Source organism: Haliotis rubra, unplaced genomic scaffold, assembly GCF_003918875.1.
Source record: "Haliotis rubra isolate DU_JTF1 unplaced genomic scaffold, ASM391887v1 Scf22, whole genome shotgun sequence".
Lineage (NCBI taxonomy): Eukaryota > Metazoa > Mollusca > Gastropoda > Lepetellida > Haliotidae > Haliotis > Haliotis rubra.
The window spans coordinates 3,505,378-3,531,482 of record NW_025766225.1 but is presented as its reverse complement, the minus strand read 5'-3'; the positions used below and the strand labels follow the sequence as shown (position 1 = coordinate 3,531,482).

General features: G+C 37.5%; 2 protein-coding genes across 4 annotated transcripts; one reads left to right on the top strand and one right to left on the bottom strand.

Annotated features, from left to right (window-relative positions):
- Nucleotides 1-550: 550 nt before the first annotated feature.
- Nucleotides 551-3,657, top strand: LOC124277322. 3 transcript variants are annotated; one of them, XR_006898797.1, is made up of 4 exons: nt 551-984; nt 2,156-2,287; nt 2,775-2,892; nt 3,116-3,657. XR_006898797.1 is itself a non-coding variant. In XM_046712978.1 (3 exons), the coding sequence occupies exons 1-3, from the start codon at nt 978-980 to the stop codon at nt 3,342-3,344; spliced, it is 387 nt and encodes a 128-aa protein (XP_046568934.1). In that variant the 5' UTR covers nt 941-977; the 3' UTR covers nt 3,345-3,657. The 3 variants fall into 3 exon arrangements, 1 of the variants encoding a protein (XP_046568934.1); XR_006898796.1 differs by having other exon boundaries at nt 2,742-2,892; XM_046712978.1 differs by lacking the exon at nt 2,156-2,287 and having other exon boundaries at nt 941-984; nt 2,742-2,892.
- LOC124277321 (putative nuclease HARBI1) lies at nt 3,055-6,616 on the bottom strand. The gene is made up of 5 exons (XM_046712977.1): nt 6,066-6,616; nt 5,698-5,921; nt 5,155-5,263; nt 4,827-5,004; nt 3,055-3,254 (listed from the first exon to the last, which is right to left on the bottom strand). Coding segments are annotated over exons 1-5 (1,011 nt in total). The 5' UTR covers nt 6,564-6,616; the 3' UTR covers nt 3,055-3,252.
- Between the last annotated feature and the right edge of the window lie 19,489 nt (nt 6,617-26,105).

The window sequence follows — 26,105 nt, the reverse complement described above, 5'->3', positions numbered from 1 at the left end:
AATAAATGGCCGCCGATTTCCTATGGTCCAGTGCGTGGTTTTGAACAATGATTTTTACCATTTCTTCTTTGGTGTAACGTCGCCGATGCGGGGGGGGTCTAAATCAACACAACTCGTAAAAGAAATAATTCTCAAGGATTTTCCTTTCGTTGGCTGCAAACGAGAGGATCTTGCAAATCTTTACACTTCCCCATTTCGGATTCAGCGTTTTCAGTTTTGTAATCCACACGTATCAAGTTTTTCCATGTCGTTCCAAAATGTTTCTGTTTTGGGATCTCTTGATACGGGTTTCTTCTTCTTCTTTGTAGGTGGCTCCGCAATTACAAAACCATCATTTTCTATAGTTTCCATTTTCTTAGCTTTGAAGATTTTCCTGAGATTACTATTGCCACGAACGGCTAGTGTCGAATAACGTCGGGAACGGTTAGCGATGATGACGTCATCGCGTAATGACGCCATTACGCGTTGACGTCATGTAACAATCGAACAATCAAACCTGCCACGGATTAGGAAACCCGCCATAGATTAGAGGACCGCCACAGATCTGGGGCGGTATTCTAAAAAAGTCTAAGATTTTTCTTAATTTTTTTCCTAAGTCTAAAAAAATTGACTTAGGTAAGTCAAAAACTTAAGTCGGTATTCAATATAAACTTAAGTCAGAGACTTAGCTAAGTCTGCGTAAAAAAACTTAGTCAGGTTCATACCCATGCGTGCGCATGTTGTCAAGGGAAATCCCATGAAAAATTTCCTGACGTCACGGGATATCCCCGGAATTCCCCGGATGTTTACAGCAGACGACACTCGTAAACAAAATGACAGATGTTGATAACGCCGGTAGTTGTGGTAGTTCACGGAAAAGGCAGCCAAACTGGACGAAGGATGAGTGCCTCCTATTAGCGGATCTCGTCAAGGCGAGCAAGCAAACGATTGAGGGGGAAATTTTCCCAGGGAGTGACGGCCACGAGTCGCCAGGAGACATGGCAAGTGAGTGAAATCTCGAGTGATTTTATATCATGTAAAATGTTGTGTGATTCAGTACTGAGTCAGTTGATCAGATGAAGTTTAAAATGCCAATCAGAAAGAGTCTTTCATGTAAATTATCTCACAAAAGTAATGGAATTACAGTGTTTGAATTTCGCGAAGAGAATCACTGTGCTGTTGAAGGAGAAATTATACACATGATCAGATATGAACGACAATTTTTACCGTTGTCAAGGCTGATGCAAAAAGTGTAATTGCACATTCCTGTGCCAGTGTTATTGATGAGAACAGTTTCAAGTGGACCAGCCTAGGCTGTCTCTGAGTCTCTCTCTGTCTCTGTCTGCCTCTCTCTGTCTGTCTGTCTGTCTATCAAGAGAGAGAGAGACACACACAGACAGACAGACAGAGACAGATAGATAGATAGATAGATAGATATCCATAGATAAGCACATGTAAGTGTAGGCTAAAGATGCGCATGGAGTACGTGTTTTATGGCTAATATAGCATTCCTAATTTTGACATTTTCACAATGATTAAAATATTTTTATCCCTGTTTTCAAAAGGTGAGGGAAATACTGATAGGTTATGTGACTCCAAAACTGGAACTGAGCAATGTGTCACTGTGTTGTGCTCCATTATTCTAGAGACACCTGTATTGAAGTATGCCCAAAATATGCAAAGGAAATAGTGTATTTCATCCTTATTTGCTTGATGTATTCCCTTGAGTGTTTTATGTAGGTGGGTATCTTTACCCTCTCCGAATTGATATATTTAAAAAAATAGTTGAATTGAAACAAAGACAATGCCCTTCTCATGATATGACGGATGCTGTTTGTAAGATTGTTTATTTACAGTAATATTCTCTACATTCTGTTTTGGAATCCAATAAAGGGCTTTACTTCAGTTTATAATACACATATCTATGATTAATGGTACACAATTACTAAGCCTTAAAGGTGTAATTATATACATTTTTTGCAACCTTTTTACCTTTGTTCCCTCCGACTTGAAATAATCAACAGAGAAATCATTAAATGCACTGAAATATTAGTTTTTCATCAATTAAAATAATTTTCGTTTTCCATCCTCCAATTGAAGAATGCCAAACAAAAATTTGTTATTTTCAAATCAAGGAGGTGATATTAATCCAGTTGTTAACAACTTTTTGTTTTAGAAAATCACTGACACCATCAATTCAATTGGACACCAACAAAGAAGCAAAGATGAGGTTATAAAGAAATGGAAAAACCTTAAGAGTGCGGGCAAAAAAATTACAGCACTTTCAAGAATGCAACAACTGCAACCGGTAAATTTTGTAATTTATGTCCTATGGAGGGTAACATATTGGGGTTAGGGCCTTAAAAGAAATGTTGGGGTTCTGATGTAACTACTGACCCCAAATTTTGCTACTTACCCTAATAATTTTAATCTCCAGTATAAATCAAATTTACTTTCTGTCATACAACTATTTAAAACTTTTCCAAGCAGAAAACTGTAAAATGTAAAATATCACACAGATGAGTCTACATTGCAAAATCATAAAAACATCAAATTTCTATCTTGCTTGATGAGGTAAACATGGTATTTGTTACGAAAAATAGTAATCTTCTATATATGATATGTGCAGATGACATTGGGTGAGTTGTGTAATATGTTTCATATGACCTTTACCGTATGTTTATATAGTATGAGTAATTCCAATTAAGTGGAAAAAAAAATTTTTTATAATTACAATAATTAATGTCTGACAATATTTTCAGGTGGTGGACCTCCCCCAACACCAATTAGCCCAGTTACAGAAGCTGTGGTGGACTGTATAGGCCGGGAGAATACAGTGCTGACAGGGATTGGGCCGATGTCCATGGATTCTAGTTTCATCCAGCTCCTAGAGCTAGATCAGTCCTTTGAAAAGTAGGTAATAACATATTGAAACAATTGTATGAGTTCCCCTGACCATGCATGCCTGACCATTTGAATTCCTAAAATTAAAGTTGAAATTAGAAATTAGATAAACCTTGTTTCTATATTTGTCTGAAAATCTTTGAAGAGATAAAATAATAACAGAAAACAGGATTTAAAAAGTAATGATATATTTTGATGAATACAATACTGATAATCTACATCTGTGTTTCAGAGAGTTAGATCCAGTTCAAGAGGGAGTCAGATGTCCTTTTCCTACATCACAGGTGGGACAGTCATCATCATCAGCAGCAGCAGCAGCATCAGCATCACTATCAGCAGCAGCATCCATATCAACAACTTCCTTAGAAGTCCTAGAAAGAGAGAAGTTTCTACTTGAGATTGAAGTTCTAAAGTTACAGAAAACTTATCTTCAATCAAAATTAAGGAAATTAGAAGAATAGCTGTATCAAATACTAGTAGTCAGTATCAGTTTATGTCTGTATGACTAGTTCAACCTACACACAAAAATCTTGATTAAGCACAAAGCATTGAAGTTATGATTTGTTGGTATGTGTGACTTATCCATTAATATGAAATAGAATTTTGTGTCTATTTATGTCTAATTATTAACATGTATGAGTTGTACTGGGGTATTTTTTTGACAAAAGTAAATTTGGTCATTGTATCTATATGTATCTCTCAAAGGTAGATTTGCTCAATGTTCAGAGCTAATGACAGCAGATTAACAAAAACTAAAAAAATAACAGAATATGGGAACAATTTTGATTTTCTTTGACTTGAATTGTTGGGTAAACACATGTTCTTACCAGGAAATTATGGCATATGTTCTGACTTGATTGTTGCTAAAACTAATTCTTTGTGTATGTTGAAATATTACATAGACAAATTAACTAAGTGTTCAAGGTGACTCTGTTGGGTGTCAAATGTTTCAAAAAATTAAACGTTTTATCGCTTGTTATTGTATTGATAGTTACAATACTTGGGGCTAACTTCTTTGTGTATGTTGAAATATTACATAGACAAATAGACAAATGGTTAAATGAACTAAGTGGTGAAGATGAGTCTATTTTGTGTCAAATGTTTCAAATATTTTAAAGTTTTATTGCTTGTTATTGTATTGATAGTTACAGAATGTACTTGTTGAATATCATGTGTACACATTGAGTGTTATATTAATTTTGGAATAAAATGAAATCAAATAATTTCAGGTATAAACATGGATAAAGTTAACCTAATTGTACAGTGCTGGAACTCAATCTCTACCAATAAACACTTGTTGCCATGTGACAAGAAATTTACAGAAAAATTAAATAATGTCAATCTTAACTGTTAACAGAAAATGTATTTTGTTTTTCATGTAAAAGAATAATTGATAATCAGATGAATTCTAAAACATATTCCAAAACAAACAATTATCCTTAGAGATGATAAATATTCATTCTTTGAAGGAATTTTTCATATAATCCCATAATCATATTTTATGAAAGATATTCACATCTAAGTCACTATTTTTTTATTTATATTTAAGTTGCATATTCTTATGAGAGATTTTGATTGTCTGATGTTTATGAATTATTATATTATATTTATGATTACATAGCTGTAATGATATAGCTATAAGCATTGATTTATAAAAAAGTATAGATTTTACTGTAGTGTGTGAACAGTGCTCATTATTTTCCTGTTAATCTATTGGTTATTTAGAACCTGTCCTTTGTAATGTTATTCAACATTAAAATTACTATATTTTTACATTAAATATTCTTCAGGATGTATCAGTTGTTTTGTTATTCATCTTGTATTGAAGAAGTTACAATTGGGATTGTTTGTCAAAGTAATCATTTGTACCAGTCATAGTAAATGCTGAAAAAATTTTGATAATCACTTTGATCATTGAAACAAACATATATAATCAGACTTACATGGAAAATGAGTCCTTGCAAACTGTTCCCTGTAGCGCACTCCCATCAGACCTTGTGGTGGCAGGACGGCTGGTAATGTGGCTGCGTGCCGTTGTTGCTGTAGGTTGCCATCACCTGGTGGAATCGGTATGTTCATCTCCTTGCAAATATTATGGAGAACAGCACAGGCTATTATTACCTGAAACACATGATATAACACACTGTGACTAAAAACAAATTGCAATGAACATGATAAATCTTGGTACAGCTAGTTACAACATATTATTATTAAGTTATTGATTTCTCAAAAGCATATTCTTAACCCTTTCATTTAGTTTTTCATTTTCACCTTGCATGTTCTCTCTGGGGATTGTCTGATCTCACCATGAAGGACCCCAAATCTGCGTTTCAGCTGGCCAATTCCCCGCTCAACACAACTTCTTGTGATCTTGTGAGCTCTGAAAACAATTTTGTCTTAAATTATTGAAATAAATCAAAATAAATTTGGTTCACATAAGTTTGAAAAAAAATATTTTAGATATTTATGGGTGATTGTCTTTTTACTTTTATTTATATTCAATTTTACTCCAAAAACTCAGATATTTCTTCTGTCAGAATGTGGATTATCATTGCAAACACTAAAAAAAGTTGAAATGAACAGAAGAAAACAAAACATATATTTTGGTGTGACCTAATCACAGTTTTATATCAGTGCATACTTAATATTCATATATCAAAAGAAATTATGATCATCTGATGGATACATACTTGCATATTACGAAAAGGTTTAGTTTGATATTGTTTACCGCATTATGTGTGATCCAAATTCTGACTGCACCTTTTTATATAGTACCAAGGGGGATCACTCCAACGTGTCAGGGTTAATTCTTACCGGTTGTATTTAATCTGACAGCCGGGTTGTGGGTGTAAGAAAGGTGTTAGCAACCAACGTCTGGACGGATAACCGCTGTCACCGAGGAGGTGACACCCAGCTGGCAAGTTGTTACCCTCCATTAACCGGAAAAGGCCACTCTGGGACAAGATTCTCGAGTCGTGTGTGGACCCAGGCCAGCGTGCAACGATGTCAATGATGCGATCGAAGGGATCGAATACTACCTGAAAAATACAAAACCACGGCACGTTTACAAGTTTGTTACGCCCAAATCGACGATCGAAAGGTTTGAGACGTTACTGTACATGTGTGTCTTTAGAAATGAACTATTTTTCATCACACAAAATATGAATCCGTAAAGAAAGTACCTGTGTGTTGATGCTGTGGTAGTGATGCCGATTGACGTAAACATCCTCATTTACAGTCGGTGCCTGTATCTGTATGTGTGTGCCATCAATGACGCCGATCACCCCCGGGAAGTTGGCTGTCCGGTGAAACTCCACCTTGTTACGTTGACACTCGGCAGGACTGGGAAAGTGTATAAACCGTGCCACCATGGCAGGTGTGGTCAAGGCTTCTACAGTCGTGCATATCGCACGTGAAACGCTCGGTTGGCTCAACCCATGATCATCCCCGTTACACAATTGAAACTTGCCTGTTGCCAGGAACCTCAAAGTGACTAAAAGTTTTGTTGTCGCGTCAATTGCATGATTCCGTCCAGTTAATGGCTGTATTTGTGCTCCAACAAGTTGCAATAAAAATCTAATACCTTGTTGGTTCAGTCTGTATCTCTTAAGAAGTTCCTCATCACGCATATCATTGAATCTGTTGGATCTTGGCAAATAAACACGCTGTGCGGCAGCCATCTTAGTTACAGACTTAAGTTGAAATCCTATAGTTAAGCCTACATGGATGCAGGCTTAGGCTTAGGAAAACAAGTCCAAAAAACAACAAAACTTAAGTCTAAAACCTTTATTGAATATGACTAAGAAAAACAAGTGACTTAAGACAAAACTTAAGTTTTTTCAAAAACTTAAGTCACTTTCCATAGACTTAAGTCTTTTTTCGAGGACTTAAGACTTTTATAGAATACAATTCAACATTTTGTACCACGCTCTTTCCAGTTCATCAGACGAAGCTCACAGTTTAGATCACAATTTTGCAATTTGGATCCTATGTACAAAGCTGTTAAATATAGGCGATTAGTATTATATTGAGAATTCATACTCCTCATAGTAATTATGGCTGGATTGATTCCAATACATTTAGCTAAATGAACTAAATTGCGTTCAGTAAATCAATCAAAATTAACTACAAAATCAATAGTAACCTATCTGTCATTCTAGACACGTTCAACCAATGCATCTATCTACGTCTTTAACCCTGTTAGGGCCAGGGAATTGACGTATAATGTGATAACATATATGTGTTACTTGTTATCGAATCCAACTCAGCATGGCCCGTTACTTCATTACAAAATAATGATATGGAGTGATCCCGAGGTTACACAGTTCATCATCCAAGAGGGCATCTGGTTCGGACTGGCCAGTCGCAGCCGTCATATTATATGTTGTCGGATTACCAACGATTACGTTGACGACGAAGTGTCGTCGTTCAGTTGTTTGTCGTAGAGGACAGAGCTGGTCTCTGTACCAGACTGAAGTGATATCCAGGTTACGCGAATTTCATATAAAGACTGCGACTTTTACCCTACACCCTATAACCACCTCGCACCCATCTCACAGTCCTTACCTAACCCTCAACTAGAATTGGAGGTAACAATATAGGTGCTAATGTACCAGTTTATATTATATTGCTTAGGTTTAAACCCGTGAAGGTCTGGGTTAGAATGAATCTTCAGTAACCCATGCTTGTCGTAAGAGGCGACTAACGGGATCGGGTGGTCAGGCTCGCTGGCTTGATTGATTGCCATCGGTATCGGTTCCCAGTTGGGCAGATCAGTGCTCACGCTGTTAGTCGCTGGATTGTGTGGTCCAGACTCGAATATTTACAGACCGCCGTCATAAAGCTGGAATATTGCTGAGTGCGGCGTAAAACTAAACTCACTGCTTAGGTTTAATGTGTTCGGGCATGATTGTACATCTGGACAGAATATTCTCTGACTGCAGTCAACTGAATATTTTCACTGCGTAATCAACAATATTTTCTGTTTTGAAGTAAATAGTCTCCCTGACGAACATGATATACCTTATGCTTAAAAAGGTAGAGAGAAGAAGTGGCATGCTTAGAAATGCATTATTGATTTAGTTTCTTGTTCTATAGATTGATTACCATACGATTCCATTTGAGGAATCATGTTATTGAGACCGGTCATTGTACATGGTTTTTATCGTATCCTGTACATGCACATTCATATTGCCATTGTATTGCGTAATTGTAGGAATTGTCCCCACATGTTACCGGGACTCTTTAATTGGTTGCAATTGGTGCAGGTTGTTTCCGACCAGACACATTTGAATCTATGGTGTAACACTAAAACAAGATTGATTCCAGAACGTTTGACATCAGGAGAAACATCTTTCTGAATTATCACACACTTCATTCTGTGAGACTTCAATTACTGGGAAATTCCCTTTTGTTCTATTCATCCAGTCTGACTCCAAGATTTTCCAGTTAGCAATAGCCTCATACGGAAGTCTAGAGAATGTAAGTCGTGTAGTAAATATATTTTTGTATAATGTAACCATGATTTGAAGTGCACATGACGTGCTTACATCTGGACATTGAGATGTAACAGATAGATAGATAGATAGATTGATCGTCTTTATTTCCTCCAAAATTGAAGATACACATGCATGATTTAGCAGATATAACATTGTATGCAAGTTATGAACTACAAAAACATTTGAAGATATGTATATATTAGGGGAAGTGAATCTAGTAACATGTGTGGAAAAACCGTTTGCCATTCATGAACAGTTTTACTTGAGATTTTCATACTATTGAATCCACAGATAGGTATCAAGATCTCTAATGTTTTCATTTGGCACACCTCCAAGTAGAAAACTAATCAATACATCATCAGCATCAGCATCAGCATCAGCATCATCACTTACAAAGGTTGTAACATCCAAAAGATCAATAAGAGAGCTAAATAGTCGCTCTCTGTTACATTCCGTTTGTGGACAAAACAGCAATACATGTTTTACAATGTCATCATATGTGCCACAAAATCATTCTTTAGATTGTAAAGCGAAAGTGCCAACACGGATAAGGTAGGATAGGTCATAGAAATAATCTGAATCATTAAGAGGTATTAAACAAAGTTTGTTACCAGCAGCTGGATTGCGTAAGAGAGAGTATCTGTGGAGATTGACTCTGTAGTTAAGTTCAGAGCTAACGACATTTGCTTCAAATTTGAGACTTTATCTCTTACAAGATTTGACCATTGATATTTAGTAACAAATACAATTGAATTACGATAAATGTCAACATATTCAGTAGGATCATATTTACAGGTAAGATATAGCATATGGTGTAAATGAGAGTATTTACACTTATACTATCATTACAATCATGTTGAGCTAATCAGTAGTGAAGAATTCGTTTGAAAATGAAACTAACATCAGTGTTAAGCAGTCCTTCCAGGAATAATAATGCTCTCTGATCAATATACACACGGAGTGATACAGGTCCAAGACAATCTCTTACCCGTGTAATCAAATATTGGTGTAGATTGTTACAACTTCCTCATGACAGATTACCTTTTCAAAGCTACCTTATGCTCAAGTCTTTAGATGATAGTGGTAGAACTACATGGGTATCAAAAGTTACAAATCTTCTGTTTAATTTTGGTTTTGGATGTGTTTGGTTGAGCCAAGATGTTGGTGATGTAAAGATGTTTATAAGCTTATTTAAACAAAGATTATCAGATAATTTAAAACAGTCCTGGTACTCTTCCCTGAGTAATTCTTCCAAATGCAACTATTATCAGTATTTTAAATCAGCGTTAAATGTTGAATGTTATTTATCGTTTAACCTTTCTACACATTTAAGAGCTGTTTTAGCACAATTTAGGTGTAGTAATTTTAAAATAGCTGTAGAAACTGGGCGTTATAACAACACTGATAATAATCAAAGATTTTGTATATCATGCAAGTCTAAAGGTCTTACCTATATTGAAGATGAATGCCATGTACTGTTCATTTGTGAATCCTATTCACACCTAAGAGAGAGGTTTATTACAAAATGTGTTAAAAAGCCTTATACTGTATATTCTTTAGCAAATCTTTTCAAGAATACTAATGTAGGCACTGTAAAATCTGTTGCCTTGTATCTATTTTATGTTAAAAGGATTATTATAAACACACATGAAAGCACATTGTGCCCCTGGCTACACTGAAATTTCCTTTGAATGTATTTTGGGCCTATGGCCTTTTACTGCAAATAAACTCTGTCTCTGTCTGTCAATCTCTGGCAATAACCGAGCACGTGCGTACTTTTTACGGAAGTACTTTTGCAACCATTCAAGCATATCGTATTCTTTCGTTGATAACTTACACCACCAGGGGTAGTGGCCCACGGGAGACTTAAACCCGTCGTGTAACTATCGGTCCTCGGAGACTGTTGCATAATGATAGGACTGCGGTCGTTCAGGTGGCTTGGCTCGTATGTTCAATGTGAGATGAATTCAAATACTAGGTATTCATTCCATATTTTGAAAAACAACAAATCACATTTTACTCGAGAGATGATTTCATTATTTTGAAATACAACTAAAAAGTCGATTATGAAAAAAATATACTCAGGGTACAGGGTTTGAGCTGACCTTTTTAACCCCATTATCCGAACTATTGTGACAACGGATTAAAAAATGTGCTCTGAGTGCAACGAATTACGTTACTCATCAGTAAACCTTTCAGCAAATATCCTTGCCTCAGGTGCTGTTTCAACACTAGTATGACCAATAAGGGTGAAAGAAAAACAGCCAATGAAACCTCTCACGGTACCTAATTATCTCTCAAGTCAAAGTCAGTTAGTCAAGTTTTAAATTATCTTATCCCTATCCCTGGTAGAGGAGAAATATGTAATCCAATCTAAAGTCTAATTACATGTACTTTGAATCTTTGTATCTAAACAAACCAGACGATCAAGTAATAGATGCATTTGAAAATCTAGTTAGATAACTGGGAAGTGTGATAGCTCTGTAGAAGTACAGAGATTCTGATGAAATAAAGGAAACGTTTGGGGAAATAAATTGGATATATAAAACATCGGGGATCAGATGTAATGTCTACGACCAAACATTTATTTTTTTGTTTTCGTAAATATTCTGTCTATGAAGCATCTCTGGACTTCACAGCCCCATAGCATCTACAGCTCATTATGTGACAATAGGTTCTTGCATGTAGTTCCAAAGACAGAAATGTTCGCATGCTTTAGGTACCAGTTAGGCAACAAAACAGTAGGATTCTGTTCAAAGGAAGTGTCCCGTGGAGCCGGCGAAAGAAATGAAAGTCAACATGCAGCAAACAAAACGTCGTTCAGAAAATGAACAGATTTGAAAGAGCAAGAATTCCTCCATTATTCCCAATCCGCATGACACACATCCTTCGAAGTCCAAACACGTCTGTGTTTGAGATCTTGTGGTCAGCAGATACATTTGTCGTCTAGACTAATCACACCTCATCCTATCAAGTCCACCGATCCTTGTCCTGAGGCTAATATCGTAGTAGACTTCAAACGCAGGTACTGATTTTGACAAAGATACATCTATCTTAATATTTGTTTAAATGTTAAGCCTGGAACGATCTTCACAATAACCTATTCATATAATATTTTTCGATGTCCAGGTCCCTTCAGATACAGTGAAACGATAACAATCAGTCGAGTCCCACTGACCAGAAGCTTATCTCGTCTGGACAAGGATCTTATGAACCTCGCAATGTGAGTGTCTCGTCGCCACAAAGGCAATCTTGATGTGTACAAAAATAATTCATCTTCTGATACATGAATATAGACGTTATCTTTATATGTGGAAAGATATGACTAATATAGCCTCACTCAACACACATCAACCTATTAAGCATGTATTAAATAAAGAAGGTCTCCCTGTCTAGACGGCCGAGGTCGTTCAATGAATACTCAATAAACCAAAGGGTAATGGGTCGCTCTGAAGGTGAATCTGGCAAGCTTTCAATAACAGCTACGTTCTTTGAATGCATGACTGAATATGCGATCTGCTGTTTTTGTTTCGGTAAATGTAGCCATTGGATTTTTTTAAATAAAGGCGTCAAAATTCCATATTCATAGAATATTTCTGCCTTTATCATATGTTTATCAATTACTACCAAATACTGATGATACCATGTGTTCATGAAATGATGAGTCAGTTGTTCGACTGTCAAAACGTGGGACACTAATTTACAAGTGAAAATAGGCAATTACGTCTGACATATGTTTTGTCATTGATTCTTTAGATTAGGGAATTTCTACAATATATCAGAAAAGTTTAGACAAATCAAAGCATGATTAAATTCTTAAGGAATAAACTACTTTATCTTATAACATTTGAGTTTTTACGGGATGATTTCTTTCCGAACACATTTGATCTCTCGGTGGATGCTGTTAGTTTGCAGGTGTTTGCAAGACAGTTGAAAGCTTTTGATTTAGTTGGGTCTTTTTCTTGTTTGGCCAACGTTTCAAAACAGTTCAGTTCAGTTTGTTTTTAACGCAACAGTCAGCAATATTCCAGCTATATGGCGTCGGTCTGTAAATAATCGAGTCTGGACCAGACAATCCAATCATCAACAGCATGAGCATCAATCAATGCAATTTGGATACGACGACATTCGTCAACCAAGTCAGCGAGCTTGACTACCCCATCCCGTTAGTCGTCAAGAATGGGTTGCTGAATTCCAACCCGAATCTTTATTATGCCCGCCTATCGATACTGTGTGCTGATGGACCTCTTTTGGATAATGTGTACTGACCTTGGCAGATCCTTGTTTAGAGCAACTGTCAACATCCTTTTAATCATTACATTAATTTGTACTACTCCCAGGTTAAGCACCCCGATATTAATCGACTCCATTCAAACAATCTTACTAACAGGCAACATCTACCACAATCATATTTTACAAGTAAACCAAATTAATAAAAACGCTACATTATGATAAAGCAAGTTCAACTCTGTTCACCCCAGATGGTCACCACGTTCACGCAATATTTTTCAGCGGCCACATGGCTTGCTAATCTTCAAAAGCTAACCCTCGAATGCCACGAACTGTATATTCTAGTAAACACGATTTGAAGATTTACCTGTTGTATAAATTGTGTATAGATTGTGTGTTTAATATTGGACCGGAGGCCGAAATACTGTGGCGAGTCGGGTCCTTGGATCTCGTATTATGATACAAATAAGTCAGTCCATGGCTAAACATCGTGACGTTAAACATGTTAAGCCACGCCTTCTGCCGTTTCCTGATTGGTTTATAAGTAGAGCGGGTGGGGTATGTGTTGTAATATTGCACCGGACAGTAACATATTTCGTAGTTTATGGTTTTGTTTGTGTAAATGATTTAATAAGCTGTCTTCGTGGTCATGTTGTTGACATTTTTTCATAAGAACTGGCTACAAGCTATTGTTTGTGTACAGCGATTCGAATCTTTTGAAAAAACTATTGTACTATTTAATAAGCTGTCTTTGACGTCATTTTGTTGACATTTTTATAAGAACTGACTACAAGCTATGTTGTGTGTACAGTGTTGCGACTCTTTCAAAAAACATTATACTGCAATTTTTATAAAATATCAAAAGTATTGAAACGGCATATACTGTCCAGAAACTATTTTAATGGCGATTTGCTTCAAAGATCTATCGAATTACGTCGATGTATGCCTTTCCACAAAGTCTGGGGGCAATATTTGAATTATGTTTGAAAGGAAGAAATTGGCTGCACGGTCTTGTGACTATTTCTAATCTTAGTGTAGACAATGTAAACAGTGCCTCTGACACGCGTCGTCTCCATTTGATTAGGTGAACCAAGTATAGATAGACTAGACAGTGTCGTAAATATTGACTTGGCAGCCTAGTTAGGTTTTGTCTGACTGGCTTGGTGTAAACCAAGACTACAGTACAGATGGACGTCTATAGATAAACTGTCGGGCAGAAGACAGAACATATTTCTAAATTGGATTTGACCAACCAAATACAAATGCAACGAAAAGATACAAGGCTGAAAACAGACGCCGAAACACTGTGTACTTAAGGTAACGTCATTGTGATATCCGTACCAAATACATCACTATCTAGATAACATTTGTGTCCTTTTTTGTCATTCATAGAGCCACCATCAAACATTTTGTAGTCTTCCTTTTGACTCGTAGGTTAAAGTACGTGTTATATCTTGCGGATCATGTAGCAATGTTACAATACCGTCCATATACAACGGGGAATGTTTGCTGTTTCAGATACATGTCAGCAATGGAGGTGTCCCCTAGTAATGGGCTCAATACTGGAGATGGAGAGATGGGACGCTAGGTACAAACACCCACTGACTGCCAGTTCCCATGGTCCTTGGATACTGGTTCCCTGTATTGTAAAGTACGGCTGTAAAAAACTCAAAGGGACCACTAATGATAGTTAGTTATATCCGTAGTTCGGTATGTGCATTGTGACTAAAATATACAGCAAATGATCGGGAGAAAAAAACGAAATATACGTTCGTTTCCTGTCTCTTTCTCTTCTCTTACCGTGTGACTCTTGACCACAAACAATACTCGTACCTATTGGAACTCCCAGACTGGGACTGATAACCGATGACTTGAGTCATTGAGACGACTGCCTCTCAGTTTCCACGTTGACCTGACTGATTGCTCTTGAATGTGTGATGGAACGTACAACCATAGTTCGTTACATCCGTAGTTCGGTAAAATATTCAGCAAATGGTCGGGAGAATAAAAACGAAATAAACGTTCGTTTCCTGTCTCCTTTCTTTTATCTTATCGTGTGATTCTTGACCACAAACGGTACTTCTTGTGGACTACAAGATCATCATACCTAATGGAACTCCCAAACTGGGACTGATAGCCGATGACTATCCACGTTGACCTGACTGATTGCACCTGAATGTGTGATGGAACTTACAACCACTGTAAAATCAGAGATATGACCCTGGTCTCTATGCCGGACATAAGGAGGTCACATTGTGAGGATGTTTGTCCTGAATTACAGCGTCACGCCATTATCATATTATATGCAATACAAGTATGAGAAATCGACTAATTGGTTTTCCTTTGCAGCCCATTAGGCATTTCAAGCCAAGCGAGAGTATGAAATGATTTATTGGCAGCCTGAATGTCGCACATTCATCTGTATGACATCCATCAGACAATTGCATTTCCTCTCACCGCAAACTGGATTGATTTACCACAGAGTCTAATGTTTCAGAACATACTGCTATTTTGATACGACATGACTGCTGTGTGTTATTTGTGAAGTAAAGACAAATATAGCGATAAGTCATGAAAACACATGTCACATATATCAAAACCAAAATACAAGTACACAGGTTACTTCGACAGAAAACATTATTTTAGCAGAAACGTATTTTGTGAGTGAACGATTATGGATGTAAATGACGATGTGCATCAGGTCTGTGGTGTTTGTCTGTGGTCAAGATGAGATGCTGCCCATTCCTGTGTGGTCGTGCCCTTCGTTGATGGTAAAGAAATCAATAAATGTATGCACCTGATGTTCAGTGATTCCCTCCTATTACTTTCATCCCTAGTTTGCCGTTTATTGAATCTGGTTTGACTATGGAATATGTTACGTGAGATATTCATGTCATTATTTTCTGACGATTTGATTCACGTGCACGTTTACCTGGACACACTAAACACACATACAAATATACAGGTCCTGGAACCTTATATATCCTCATGTTGTATTTTCAGTAACCGTTGTGCTTTCTCAAGGGGCTGTGAGAACACGACTGTGTATTTGAGGTACCCAAATGTAACGACAGTTGTCTAAGCAGAACAAGTATGCATTTTCAGGGGCGGTGAGGTAGGATAGAGATTAAAGTGTTTGCTCGTCACGACAAAGGCCCAATTTCACTCCCTACGTGAGGAAACGACTGAATCCCATTTCTGAAATAACCATTGCTAAATCACGGGTGGGCCACAAGTGATTGTCACATTATAAAGACGGCCAAATAGAAACCGTTAAATGTGGCAGGGCAATCGATAGTCATATTATATCGCATGGTTTTATCTCATGTTCGACGTTAATCGGATAGTTGAAGTCAAACAGAAATGATTGTCTGTACAGTGCTTGGTTATGATGTCTCAATTCCCTCAAACATGAAAATGTACTTCTTGCCAAATAAGAATAACAGAAAACATTTCATTTTGTTCAAAGGAAGATATTACCATGCGTGGCTATGTTACGACAAAACGATCCAGGTAGCCTTGTATCAATCAGCTTACACCGGGGAAATATGGGTTACAGGCAAGCCATGTTTGCCTGACACAATGCTATGGCATTATACAAGAAGGAAATGAAACTGTTTCAAATAATGTCCGCAACTTCGATATGCAAATAAGATAACCGGAAGTGGAAGGTTTTCTGCGAGGGCACGGTGTGTTTCGAAAGACACTCAACTCCTTCGCTTCATCACTTTGTCACCCCCATTTGTTTGTTGTTTTTGTTTAAGCACTTCTGGAGTATTTGCTTGACAAAGACACCAGCATCTGTACCCCGTACAGACCGTTTTCAAAGAGGAAGACGTTATACTCCGGTATGCCTTCACTGACACAACTGCTGTCATGCAGTGAAAACGTCACATACAGACATAGTCACCCTGACGAAAACCACCAATGCTAATGACCCCCAATTAACTCCAATGGCTGAGCTATCCTTGACTCTAATGATGCAAATTTCTCCCCAGGCTTGGCAAAAGCTACAGGAACACTATCATACAGTATATTCTTGAACTTGGCGAGTGGAGTTGTTAGTGTCAGAAGGATGGTTGTGCTCCTTTATCACAATCGCGTCTTCCATATTCAGGTTGGTGTGGAGAATACCTGGACAAACTATTGCTGATCAATTTGAACATTGCCACCTAGAACGACTTTTATTTGAACTTTTCGTTGTACACATATGCCCATCTAGCGCTAGCTTGACACCAACTTTATTGTTCCTAAGAACCTCCATGATGCAGTGTGATATACTAGACTTGACCATCCTAACCCCTTATATACAGGTGGGGAAGGATGATTTCATAATACATCATTAATTGATAAGCTACTCCAAACATTAAAGAAGGAAGCAGGAAAACAGGAAATTTACTTTCATTTGTATTCAACATATAAGCATGTGTCTCTGTAACAACATTTAAACACCATCTTAATAAACACCATGCTCAGTGACATACCACAAGAGGAAGTGACCAATTTAAACCAAACATTTAGCGGACTTCATTCCATTGACAAAATAACAACATCGTCACTGAGGAGCCTGGGTGCATATGGTTTCCACATATGCTCCTTACCTGTAACAATTGTCAGCAGTGGGAGGAATTGCTTAGAAAACATTTTGTTATCACCTGTCAGCTCAAAATCAACTCAAAGGGTGTTTTATCCTATGGTGTAATTTTGCATGGGTTTTTTGTCACGGGGGTATTTAGCCTAGGTTTTTTTGTCCCAGGGCTTTTTGTCCCAGTGGGCTTATTGTCTGCCTGCCCACCCTCACAGTACACCTGTTTAGCAAGATAACACACTCCCAATAACTCGAGAAAACCCAAACGAAACGAGAAAAATATGTGAAAGAGTCTCATTTCCTTTTTCTTTGATTTAAACCTTTCAGTTTAAGTACGGAATTCCACGTGTTGATCTCACGTGACTCATCTCGATCTGATTTAATTCATCTGTCAATCAGGTCCTCCTTGTCGATTACTAAATTAGGACTGTATAAAGAACAGGAAATTGTTTAAGTCGACCGTTACTCCCTCATGTATCGGATGCTTAAACTACACAAATATCGACCATTGGCGTAAGTTTGTACCGAGATTATTTCTGGACTGATATCCGCTTAAGGAGGAAATCAATTGAATTTCTCGTTTCAAACGTTCAAGTGCATGATGGATTGGCGCATGATTTAATAAGAGACCTTTAGTAATCTTTTAAAATATAAGATGGAATCTGATATTACTGAACGTTTTATCATCGTGTTTTGTAGAGCATTTGCAAAGAGTTTTCAAAACGTTTCACTGTATGTAATGAGGGACACTTGAGAGTAGTAACTAATACCATATGTAAAATCAAACAGTAGAACAATTCGTAAAATCAAAGATGAAATAGGACAGCCTCCATATACGTTTATACATCCACGCAGACCATAGAAAAACAATACACACATACATTCACACATACCACATATATCGGTATACACTCACACATACCACATATATCGGTATACACTCACACGTAACACATATATAGGTTTACAATCACACGTAACACATATATCGGTATACACTCACACATACCACATATATCGGTATACACTCACACATACCACATATATCGGTATACACTCACACGTAACACATATATAGGTTTACAATCACACGTAACACATATATCGGTATACACTCACACGTACCACATATATCGGTATACACTCACACATACCACATATATCGGTATACACTCACACGTAACACATATATAGGTTTACATTCACACGTAACACATATATCGGTATACACTCACACGTAACACATATATAGGTTTACACTCACACGTAACACATATATAGGTTTACACTCACACGTAACACATATATAGGTTTACACTCACACGTAACACATAAATAGGTTTACAATCACACGTAACACATATATCGGTATACACTCACACGTAACACATATATCGGTATACACTCACACGTAACACATATATAGGTTTACATTCACACGTAACACATATATCGGTATACACTCACACGTAACACATATATCGGTATACACTCACACATACCACATATATCGGTATACACTCACACGTAACACATATATAGGTTTACAATCACACGTAACACATATATCGGTATACACTCACACATACCATATATCGGTATACACTCACACATACCACATATATCGGTATACACTCACACGTAACACATATATAGGTTTACAATCACACGTAACACATATATCGGTATACACTCACACATACCACGTATATCGGTATACACTCACACATACCACATATATCGGTATAAACTCACACGTAACACATATATAGGTTTACATTCACACGTAACACATATATCGGTATACACTCACACGTAACACATATATCGGTATACACTCACACATACCACATATATCGGTATACACTCACACGTAACACATATATAGGTTTACAATCACACGTAACACATATATCGGTATACACTCACACATACCACATATATCGGTATACACTCACACATACCACATATATCGGTATACACTCACACGTAACACATATATAGGTTTACAATCACACGTAACACATATATCGGTATACACTCACACATACCACGTATATCGGTATACACTCACACATACCACATATATCGGTATACACTCACACGTAACACATATATAGGTTTACATTCACACGTAACACATATATCGGTATACACTCACACGTAACACATATATCGGTATACACTCACACGTAACACATATATAGGTTCACACTCACACGTAACACATATATCGGTATACACTCACACGCAACACATATATAGGTTTACACTCACACGTAACACATATATAGGTTTACAATCACACGTAACACATATATAGGTTTACAATCACACGTGACACATATATAGGTTTACACTCACACGTAACACATATATCGGTTTACACTCACACGTAACACATATATAGGTTTACAATCACACGTACCACATATATAGGTTTACACTCACACGTAACACATATATCGGTATACACTCACACGTAACACATATATCGGTATACACTCACACATACCACATATATCGGTATACACTCACACGTAACACATATATAGGTTTACATTCACACGTAACACATATATCGGTATACACTCACACGTAACACATATATAGGTTTACACTCACACGTAACACATATATAGGTTTACACTCGCATGTAACACATATATAGGTTTACACTCACACGTAACACATATATAGGTTTACAATCACACGTAACACATATATCGGTATACACTCACACGTACCACATATATCGGTATACACTCACACATACCACATATATCGGTATACACTCACACGTAACACATATATCGGTATACACTCACACGTAACACATATATAGGTTTACATTCACACGTAACACATATATCGGTATACACTCACACGTAACACATATATCGGTATACACTCACACATACCACATATATCGGTATACACTCACACGTAACACATATATAGGTTTACAATCACACGTAACACATATATCGGTATACACTCACACATACCACATATATCGGTATACACTCACACATACCACATATATCGGTATACACTCACACGTAACACATATATAGGTTTACAATCACACGTAACACATATATCGGTATACACTCACACATACCACGTATATCGGTATACACTCACACATACCACATATATCGGTATACACTCACACGTAACACATATATAGGTTTACATTCACACGTAACACATATATCGGTATACCCTCACACGTAACACATATATCGGTATACACTCACACATACCACATATATCGGTATACACTCACACGTAACACATATATAGGTTTATAATCACACGTAACACATATATCGGTATACACTCACACATACCACATATATCGGTATACACTCACACATACCACATATATCGGTATACAATCACACGTAACACATATATAGGTTTACAATCACACGTAACACATATATCGGTATACACTCACACGTACCACGTATATCGGTATACACTCACACATACCACATATATCGGTATACACTCACACGTAACACATATATAGGTTTACATTCACACGTAACACATATATCGGTATACACTCACACGTAACACATATATCGGTATACACTCACACGTAACACATATATAGGTTCACACTCACACGTAACACATATATCGGTATACACTCACACGTAACACATATATAGGTTTACACTCACACGTAACACATATATAGGTTTACAATCACACGTAACACATATATAGGTTTACACTCACACGTAACACATATATAGGTTTACACTCACACGTAACACATATATCGGTTTACACTCACACGTAACACATATATAGGTTTACAATCACACGTAACACATATATAGGTTTACACTCACACGTAACACATATATAGGTTTACACTCACACGTAACACATATATCGGTTTACACTCACACGTAACACATATATAGGTTTACACTCACACGTAACACATATATCGGTATACACTCACACGTAACACATATATCGGTTTACAATCACACGTAACACATATATAGGTTTACACTCACACGTAACACATATATAGGTTTACACTCACACGTAACACATATATAGGTTTACACTCACACGTAACACATATATAGGTTTACACTCACACGTAACACATATATAGATTTACACTCACACGTAACACATATATAGGTTTACAATCACACAAAACATATATACGTGTAGGTTTATAATCACTCGCACATTGAATACAAGAGCATGCACTCACACATTAAATGCACGAAGGTACATTCACACAGAACATACAAAGGCATACATTTACCCGCAACAGACATGACGAAACACACACAGACAACATATGTGTGTGTACATCCAACATCACCTGACAAATGCATTACTGAATGGAAAACCAATTTTATCTTCGTGTTAGTCTCAGTCGTTTTGGAACCAACAAACTGAAATTAACTGTCAGGACTCAACATTTTGTTTTTGTATAACTGCGCGTATAATTTTCACGTAAAAATTGTTAATGTTGGATTTCTAAAAGGCAAAGTCAAAGTAAAGAGGAAAGAAGATCGAGATTTAGGTACGTTTTACCCTGACACTGTGTATGTGTTTGGTTGAGTCAGCCAATGCCAGACATCTTCAATGTCTCTTCATGTCTGCCACACACAGAGTGGCAGGATCTCAATTGGAGACACCTCAATCTTAAAAACTCAAAGTCAACACAAGGTCGAAGAAGGTCAACTACCGATATATAAGCATGTCATTTTCATGTATTAAGTGCTTGTGCACTCTTGTGCAAGTGGGTTCGAAACATGAATTGACGTACATTTTGGAATGAAGACAAACTATTCAGTTATATCACATATATCCTTGAAAATGACGCGAGTCTCTTGTATTCAAAACACAAACATGGTTATACCGATACTAACCTAAAATGGATCCACGATTCTTGACATTTGTCGACAAGGAGATGTTCCTTCCTGTTGTTGTGGATGTACCTTCTAATTATTGTTCTGGAGACAGCCCTGTCCTTTTCTTGGGCTGTGTTCATAGATGTATATGATTATTTCCTGTTTCTTTGAACAAGTACATGTGGTTTCCTTGTTTTCATAATCACATTCCTTCCTGGTACCATGGACACTTGCTGTCAAGTTACAACATAATAACATTGTAACATAATAAAATCCGTTTCATCTATTAACAAGTCATCAATGCGGAAGTGTGCATGGATATTTAACTGCCACCGCATCTGCTGACATCTTTTAAAATATGCAGAACCTGATACCTCATATAATCTTCAGTTCATCAATCGGCATCTTCTGAAGCGTTGTTCCATGGTCCCTAATTTGGTGATCTACCTTCAGTTGTTGGCGATCTATGGCCAGTTTTTATATTGTATTGTCCAAATAGTGCTATTATGTTTAACTTTCCACACTAGTTTTAGTTGTAATTGTGATATTCTAGTTGTTTTACTGTCCTTCGTAGACAGGTTTTTATCATATACATTTCAATGTCAAATATGTTCTCGTCACGATATGGCTGAGATATTGCCGATGTGACGTTAAATATTAACTCACTCACTCACTCACTCTGAAGCGTTGTATTACTCTGTTGACGTGTACGAGGCGATTACTGTGCGTATAACAACAATTAACTCGCAGCCAACTTGGTAATAAACGTAAAAGAGCCAATGTTGTCAACATTGCAGCGATATCGTAGTAACCAGATTATAGTGGACTGTGTGGACCAGGCAAACCGGTGGTTGATAGCATGAGCTCAACCCAGCTACTCTGCCCTTAATGCTTACCGAGACAGATTTGAAGCATGTGCTTACATAAACAACAATATGCGTGTACCAACCTCTTGACACAGGAGCTTGTGCTGTGTGTGTTAGCAACTAGACATATCAAACGCGTGACCAATACACTAAAATGTTGTAGAAGACTCTAGGGCTAGTGCCTAAACACATGTAAAGAAACCAGAGGCGTGTATATACACTAGAAACTTGCGCTATTCTAAAAGAGACGTTTCTGTACGCATGTCAGAATTGTGTTCTACACACTGGAAGCTTGCGCTGATCAAGACGCTTGCATGTGAACGATAAGCTTAAACACCCCCCTAGAATTTAGACACTTGTACTTTTTACGTGTACTGTCACTTAAGGCATAATGCTGTATACATGATGGCGTTATATGCTTACTGCCTACTAAAACAATATCGTTCAAACTACTGTATGTGGAAGACAGTACCATGTGTACGCTCGTCTGTCTGCAGACAATGATGGCTGTTACTGCCTATCCTGCACGTCTGAGGCCGGAACACAAATCGTTGGTGTGAGAATTTGTTCCTTGTATGAACTCATCACAGCACAGGAATGGAATTACGACTAAAGGCCAACTAAAGGTCGTTGACATGGATTGTGTGAACCCGTCAGCTCTGAAGAAGGTACAAAGCCGGTCCAGCATCTGTCATCTTGTCAAATGTCTGTCTGAAGATGAGTACAGACATTAACTTGGCTCAGCACCCGCAGAGGGCACAATCAGTGTCACATGTCGAATTCAGATCGATTCGGGCGGGAGTAATTGTCACACAGAATATGTTTATGACCGCGGGAGCCTTCTTTCAACCACATTTCAAGGATATTACGTTAGATAACATGCTGCAGTACATACCTGCGTCTCTTCAGGGGCTGGATGAAGATCAAAGGCTCTCAAATGAACGTCCATTACAATTCCAGTACACTGGTCACTGCACTGCATTGGCTCGTCGAGCAAAATTACCGAGTTCGATTCCCTGCATGGAATCAACGAGTTAAGAACATTTTGGGTGTCATCCGCCGTGATATTATTGGATATACTGCTGATAGCGAAGTAAAACCTCACTGGCTCGCTCGCTCGCTCACTCACTCACTCACTCAACCAACGACGGGAACCCACAAATAGATGAGAAGAAAAACGGTAGAATCGATCCGTGGCCTTTAAATACAGTATGTTCCCTGTTTGTCAGGTTAATGTTTCTGTGTTGTAAGACTTCTTCTCTTGTGAAGGACTTACTCTGAACGTCAGACAAGGATACGTGTGCTTTGCGAGGTTGTATCTACATGTATATTATTTATCATGTAAGCAAGGTTGCATTCCACAGAGTGCCCATTGTGTTTATAATAAGTAGTATTATGTACCTGTATATATGAGCTGGAAACACCGCTCACCTCATGGATATCTGACCTGGAAACGCCGTTCATCGTTGTGATTCTGATGTCAAACCAGGCATTCCGCTCATCCGTTATTGTTAATAAGTTCTTCTATTCAATCAGCTCATCTCATATCCTTCCCCATCCATGACCGCACCCATGTTCTGTTAACTGCCACTACAACGTCTTCACTGTCTCAGATTTATTTCAGCGCTGCTCGACGTGTTCTGGGAACGTTTCTCGGTATAACTATTGACCTTACTTTTTCACGTTCTTTCCACATTTGTCAGAGAAGCTATTTGTCGATGTCACATGAGGCTAATAAAAGCAATATCAATCCCCACGCAGACCGCTACGAGTCCATTAAAAACAAATCGACTTATATGTTAGTACAAAGTCATTCGTCTTGCTCGGTTTTTCAGGAGTGGTCAAATACATTCACGTCGAAGTTAATTAAACCCTTGCCACTCCCAGAAGAAGGTCTCTTCAAACGGCACTCAAGCTAAGGACCATCTCGATAAAACCGAGTATAATACATCCATTTCATCAGTAAAAAACCCCAGAACACTGCCATAGCTGCTTATAAACCCTGATTCAAAGGCCACGCAGTCAAAAATAATTGTCAATTCATTTTGATATTATGTGCGTGATAAATTAGGTGTGATTTTCAGATAAGAGAAACTTGGGGATGTCGCCACTTCCCAAACAAACCTCCAGTGGGGAATTGGAGCGCGGTATTTATAGAATGGAAACACTGGGTAATCGAAGATGGCTACAATTATATCCCGGTACACTTGATAATCGAAGATGGCGACAAGTATATCCTGGTACACTTGATAGTCGAAGATGGCTGCAAGTATATCCTGGTAAACTTGGTAATCGAAAATCGCTATAAGTACATCTTCAGATTCACATGCTTGTGTGACAGGTTGTAATCGAACTCCTCATATTTTCCATGTTTTTCGATATTCTTGGCAATCACATTATTGTCAGAAGGGACCGAAAAAAAGTATGTGATGTGAATGGTTTGATTGGATTAATACAAAACTCAGGGATGAAGTTTAAGATGCCAGCAACCTTGTTTATTGAACCTGCGGAGTATTCGTCCAAATGGTACATGTTTATGGTATACACGTGGTAGAACGCACAGCGGGAGCGAGTGGCCAATGTTCACGGCACGCTCTGTCACTTACACACATGTTGCCGCGATTCTTTATCGTGTAACAGTACAAATCATTTCAATAAGTTTTATTTAAATTCCATGTATTGTGCATCTATATGTGGTGTCTTATTATTATTTACAGATTAAACGCCCTTGTCCTCTGTACGCGCAGCCTATGTTTTTAAAAACGGGGAAATCTCGAAATTTCGAAAACACTAAACAAAATAATTCAAATAACAAATAACCAAAGTAGCACCACTATGCTCTTTAAGCTATTCCAGAACAATCCCAATGTGTGAAGATAAACATCTTACACATCAGTTGACAAACGTTGACATTTCCCTGTTCTTTATATCATCCGAATTTAGTAATCGAAAAGGACCTGACTGACAGATGGATTAAACCAGGTCGAGATGAGTCACGTCAGATCAGCGTGGAAGTCCCAACTTTGAACCTGATTCCTACATTTAATACTTTTGTTACTTCAGTAAGCCAAGGCCAAGTTTTACTGATTAAACAACAATCTGACCTGACATCAACCGATCTTTCTCATGTATTTTC

Coding starts and splice junctions, on each gene's coding strand:
- LOC124277322 (XM_046712978.1), top strand. Junction 2,893..3,115: donor CTAGATCAGTCCTTTGAAAA/GTAGGTAATAAC, acceptor TCTGTGTTTCAG/AGAGTTAGATCCAGTTCAAG.
- LOC124277321 (XM_046712977.1), bottom strand. CDS start 6,563: ATGGCTGCCGCACAGCGTGTTTATTTGCCAAGATCCAACAGATTCAAT. Junction 5,264..5,697: donor TGTCAGATTAAATACAACCG/GTAAGAATTAAC, acceptor AATTGTTTTCAG/AGCTCACAAGATCACAAGAA. Junction 5,005..5,154: donor CCCCAGAGAGAACATGCAAG/GTGAAAATGAAA, acceptor CATGTGTTTCAG/GTAATAATAGCCTGTGCTGT.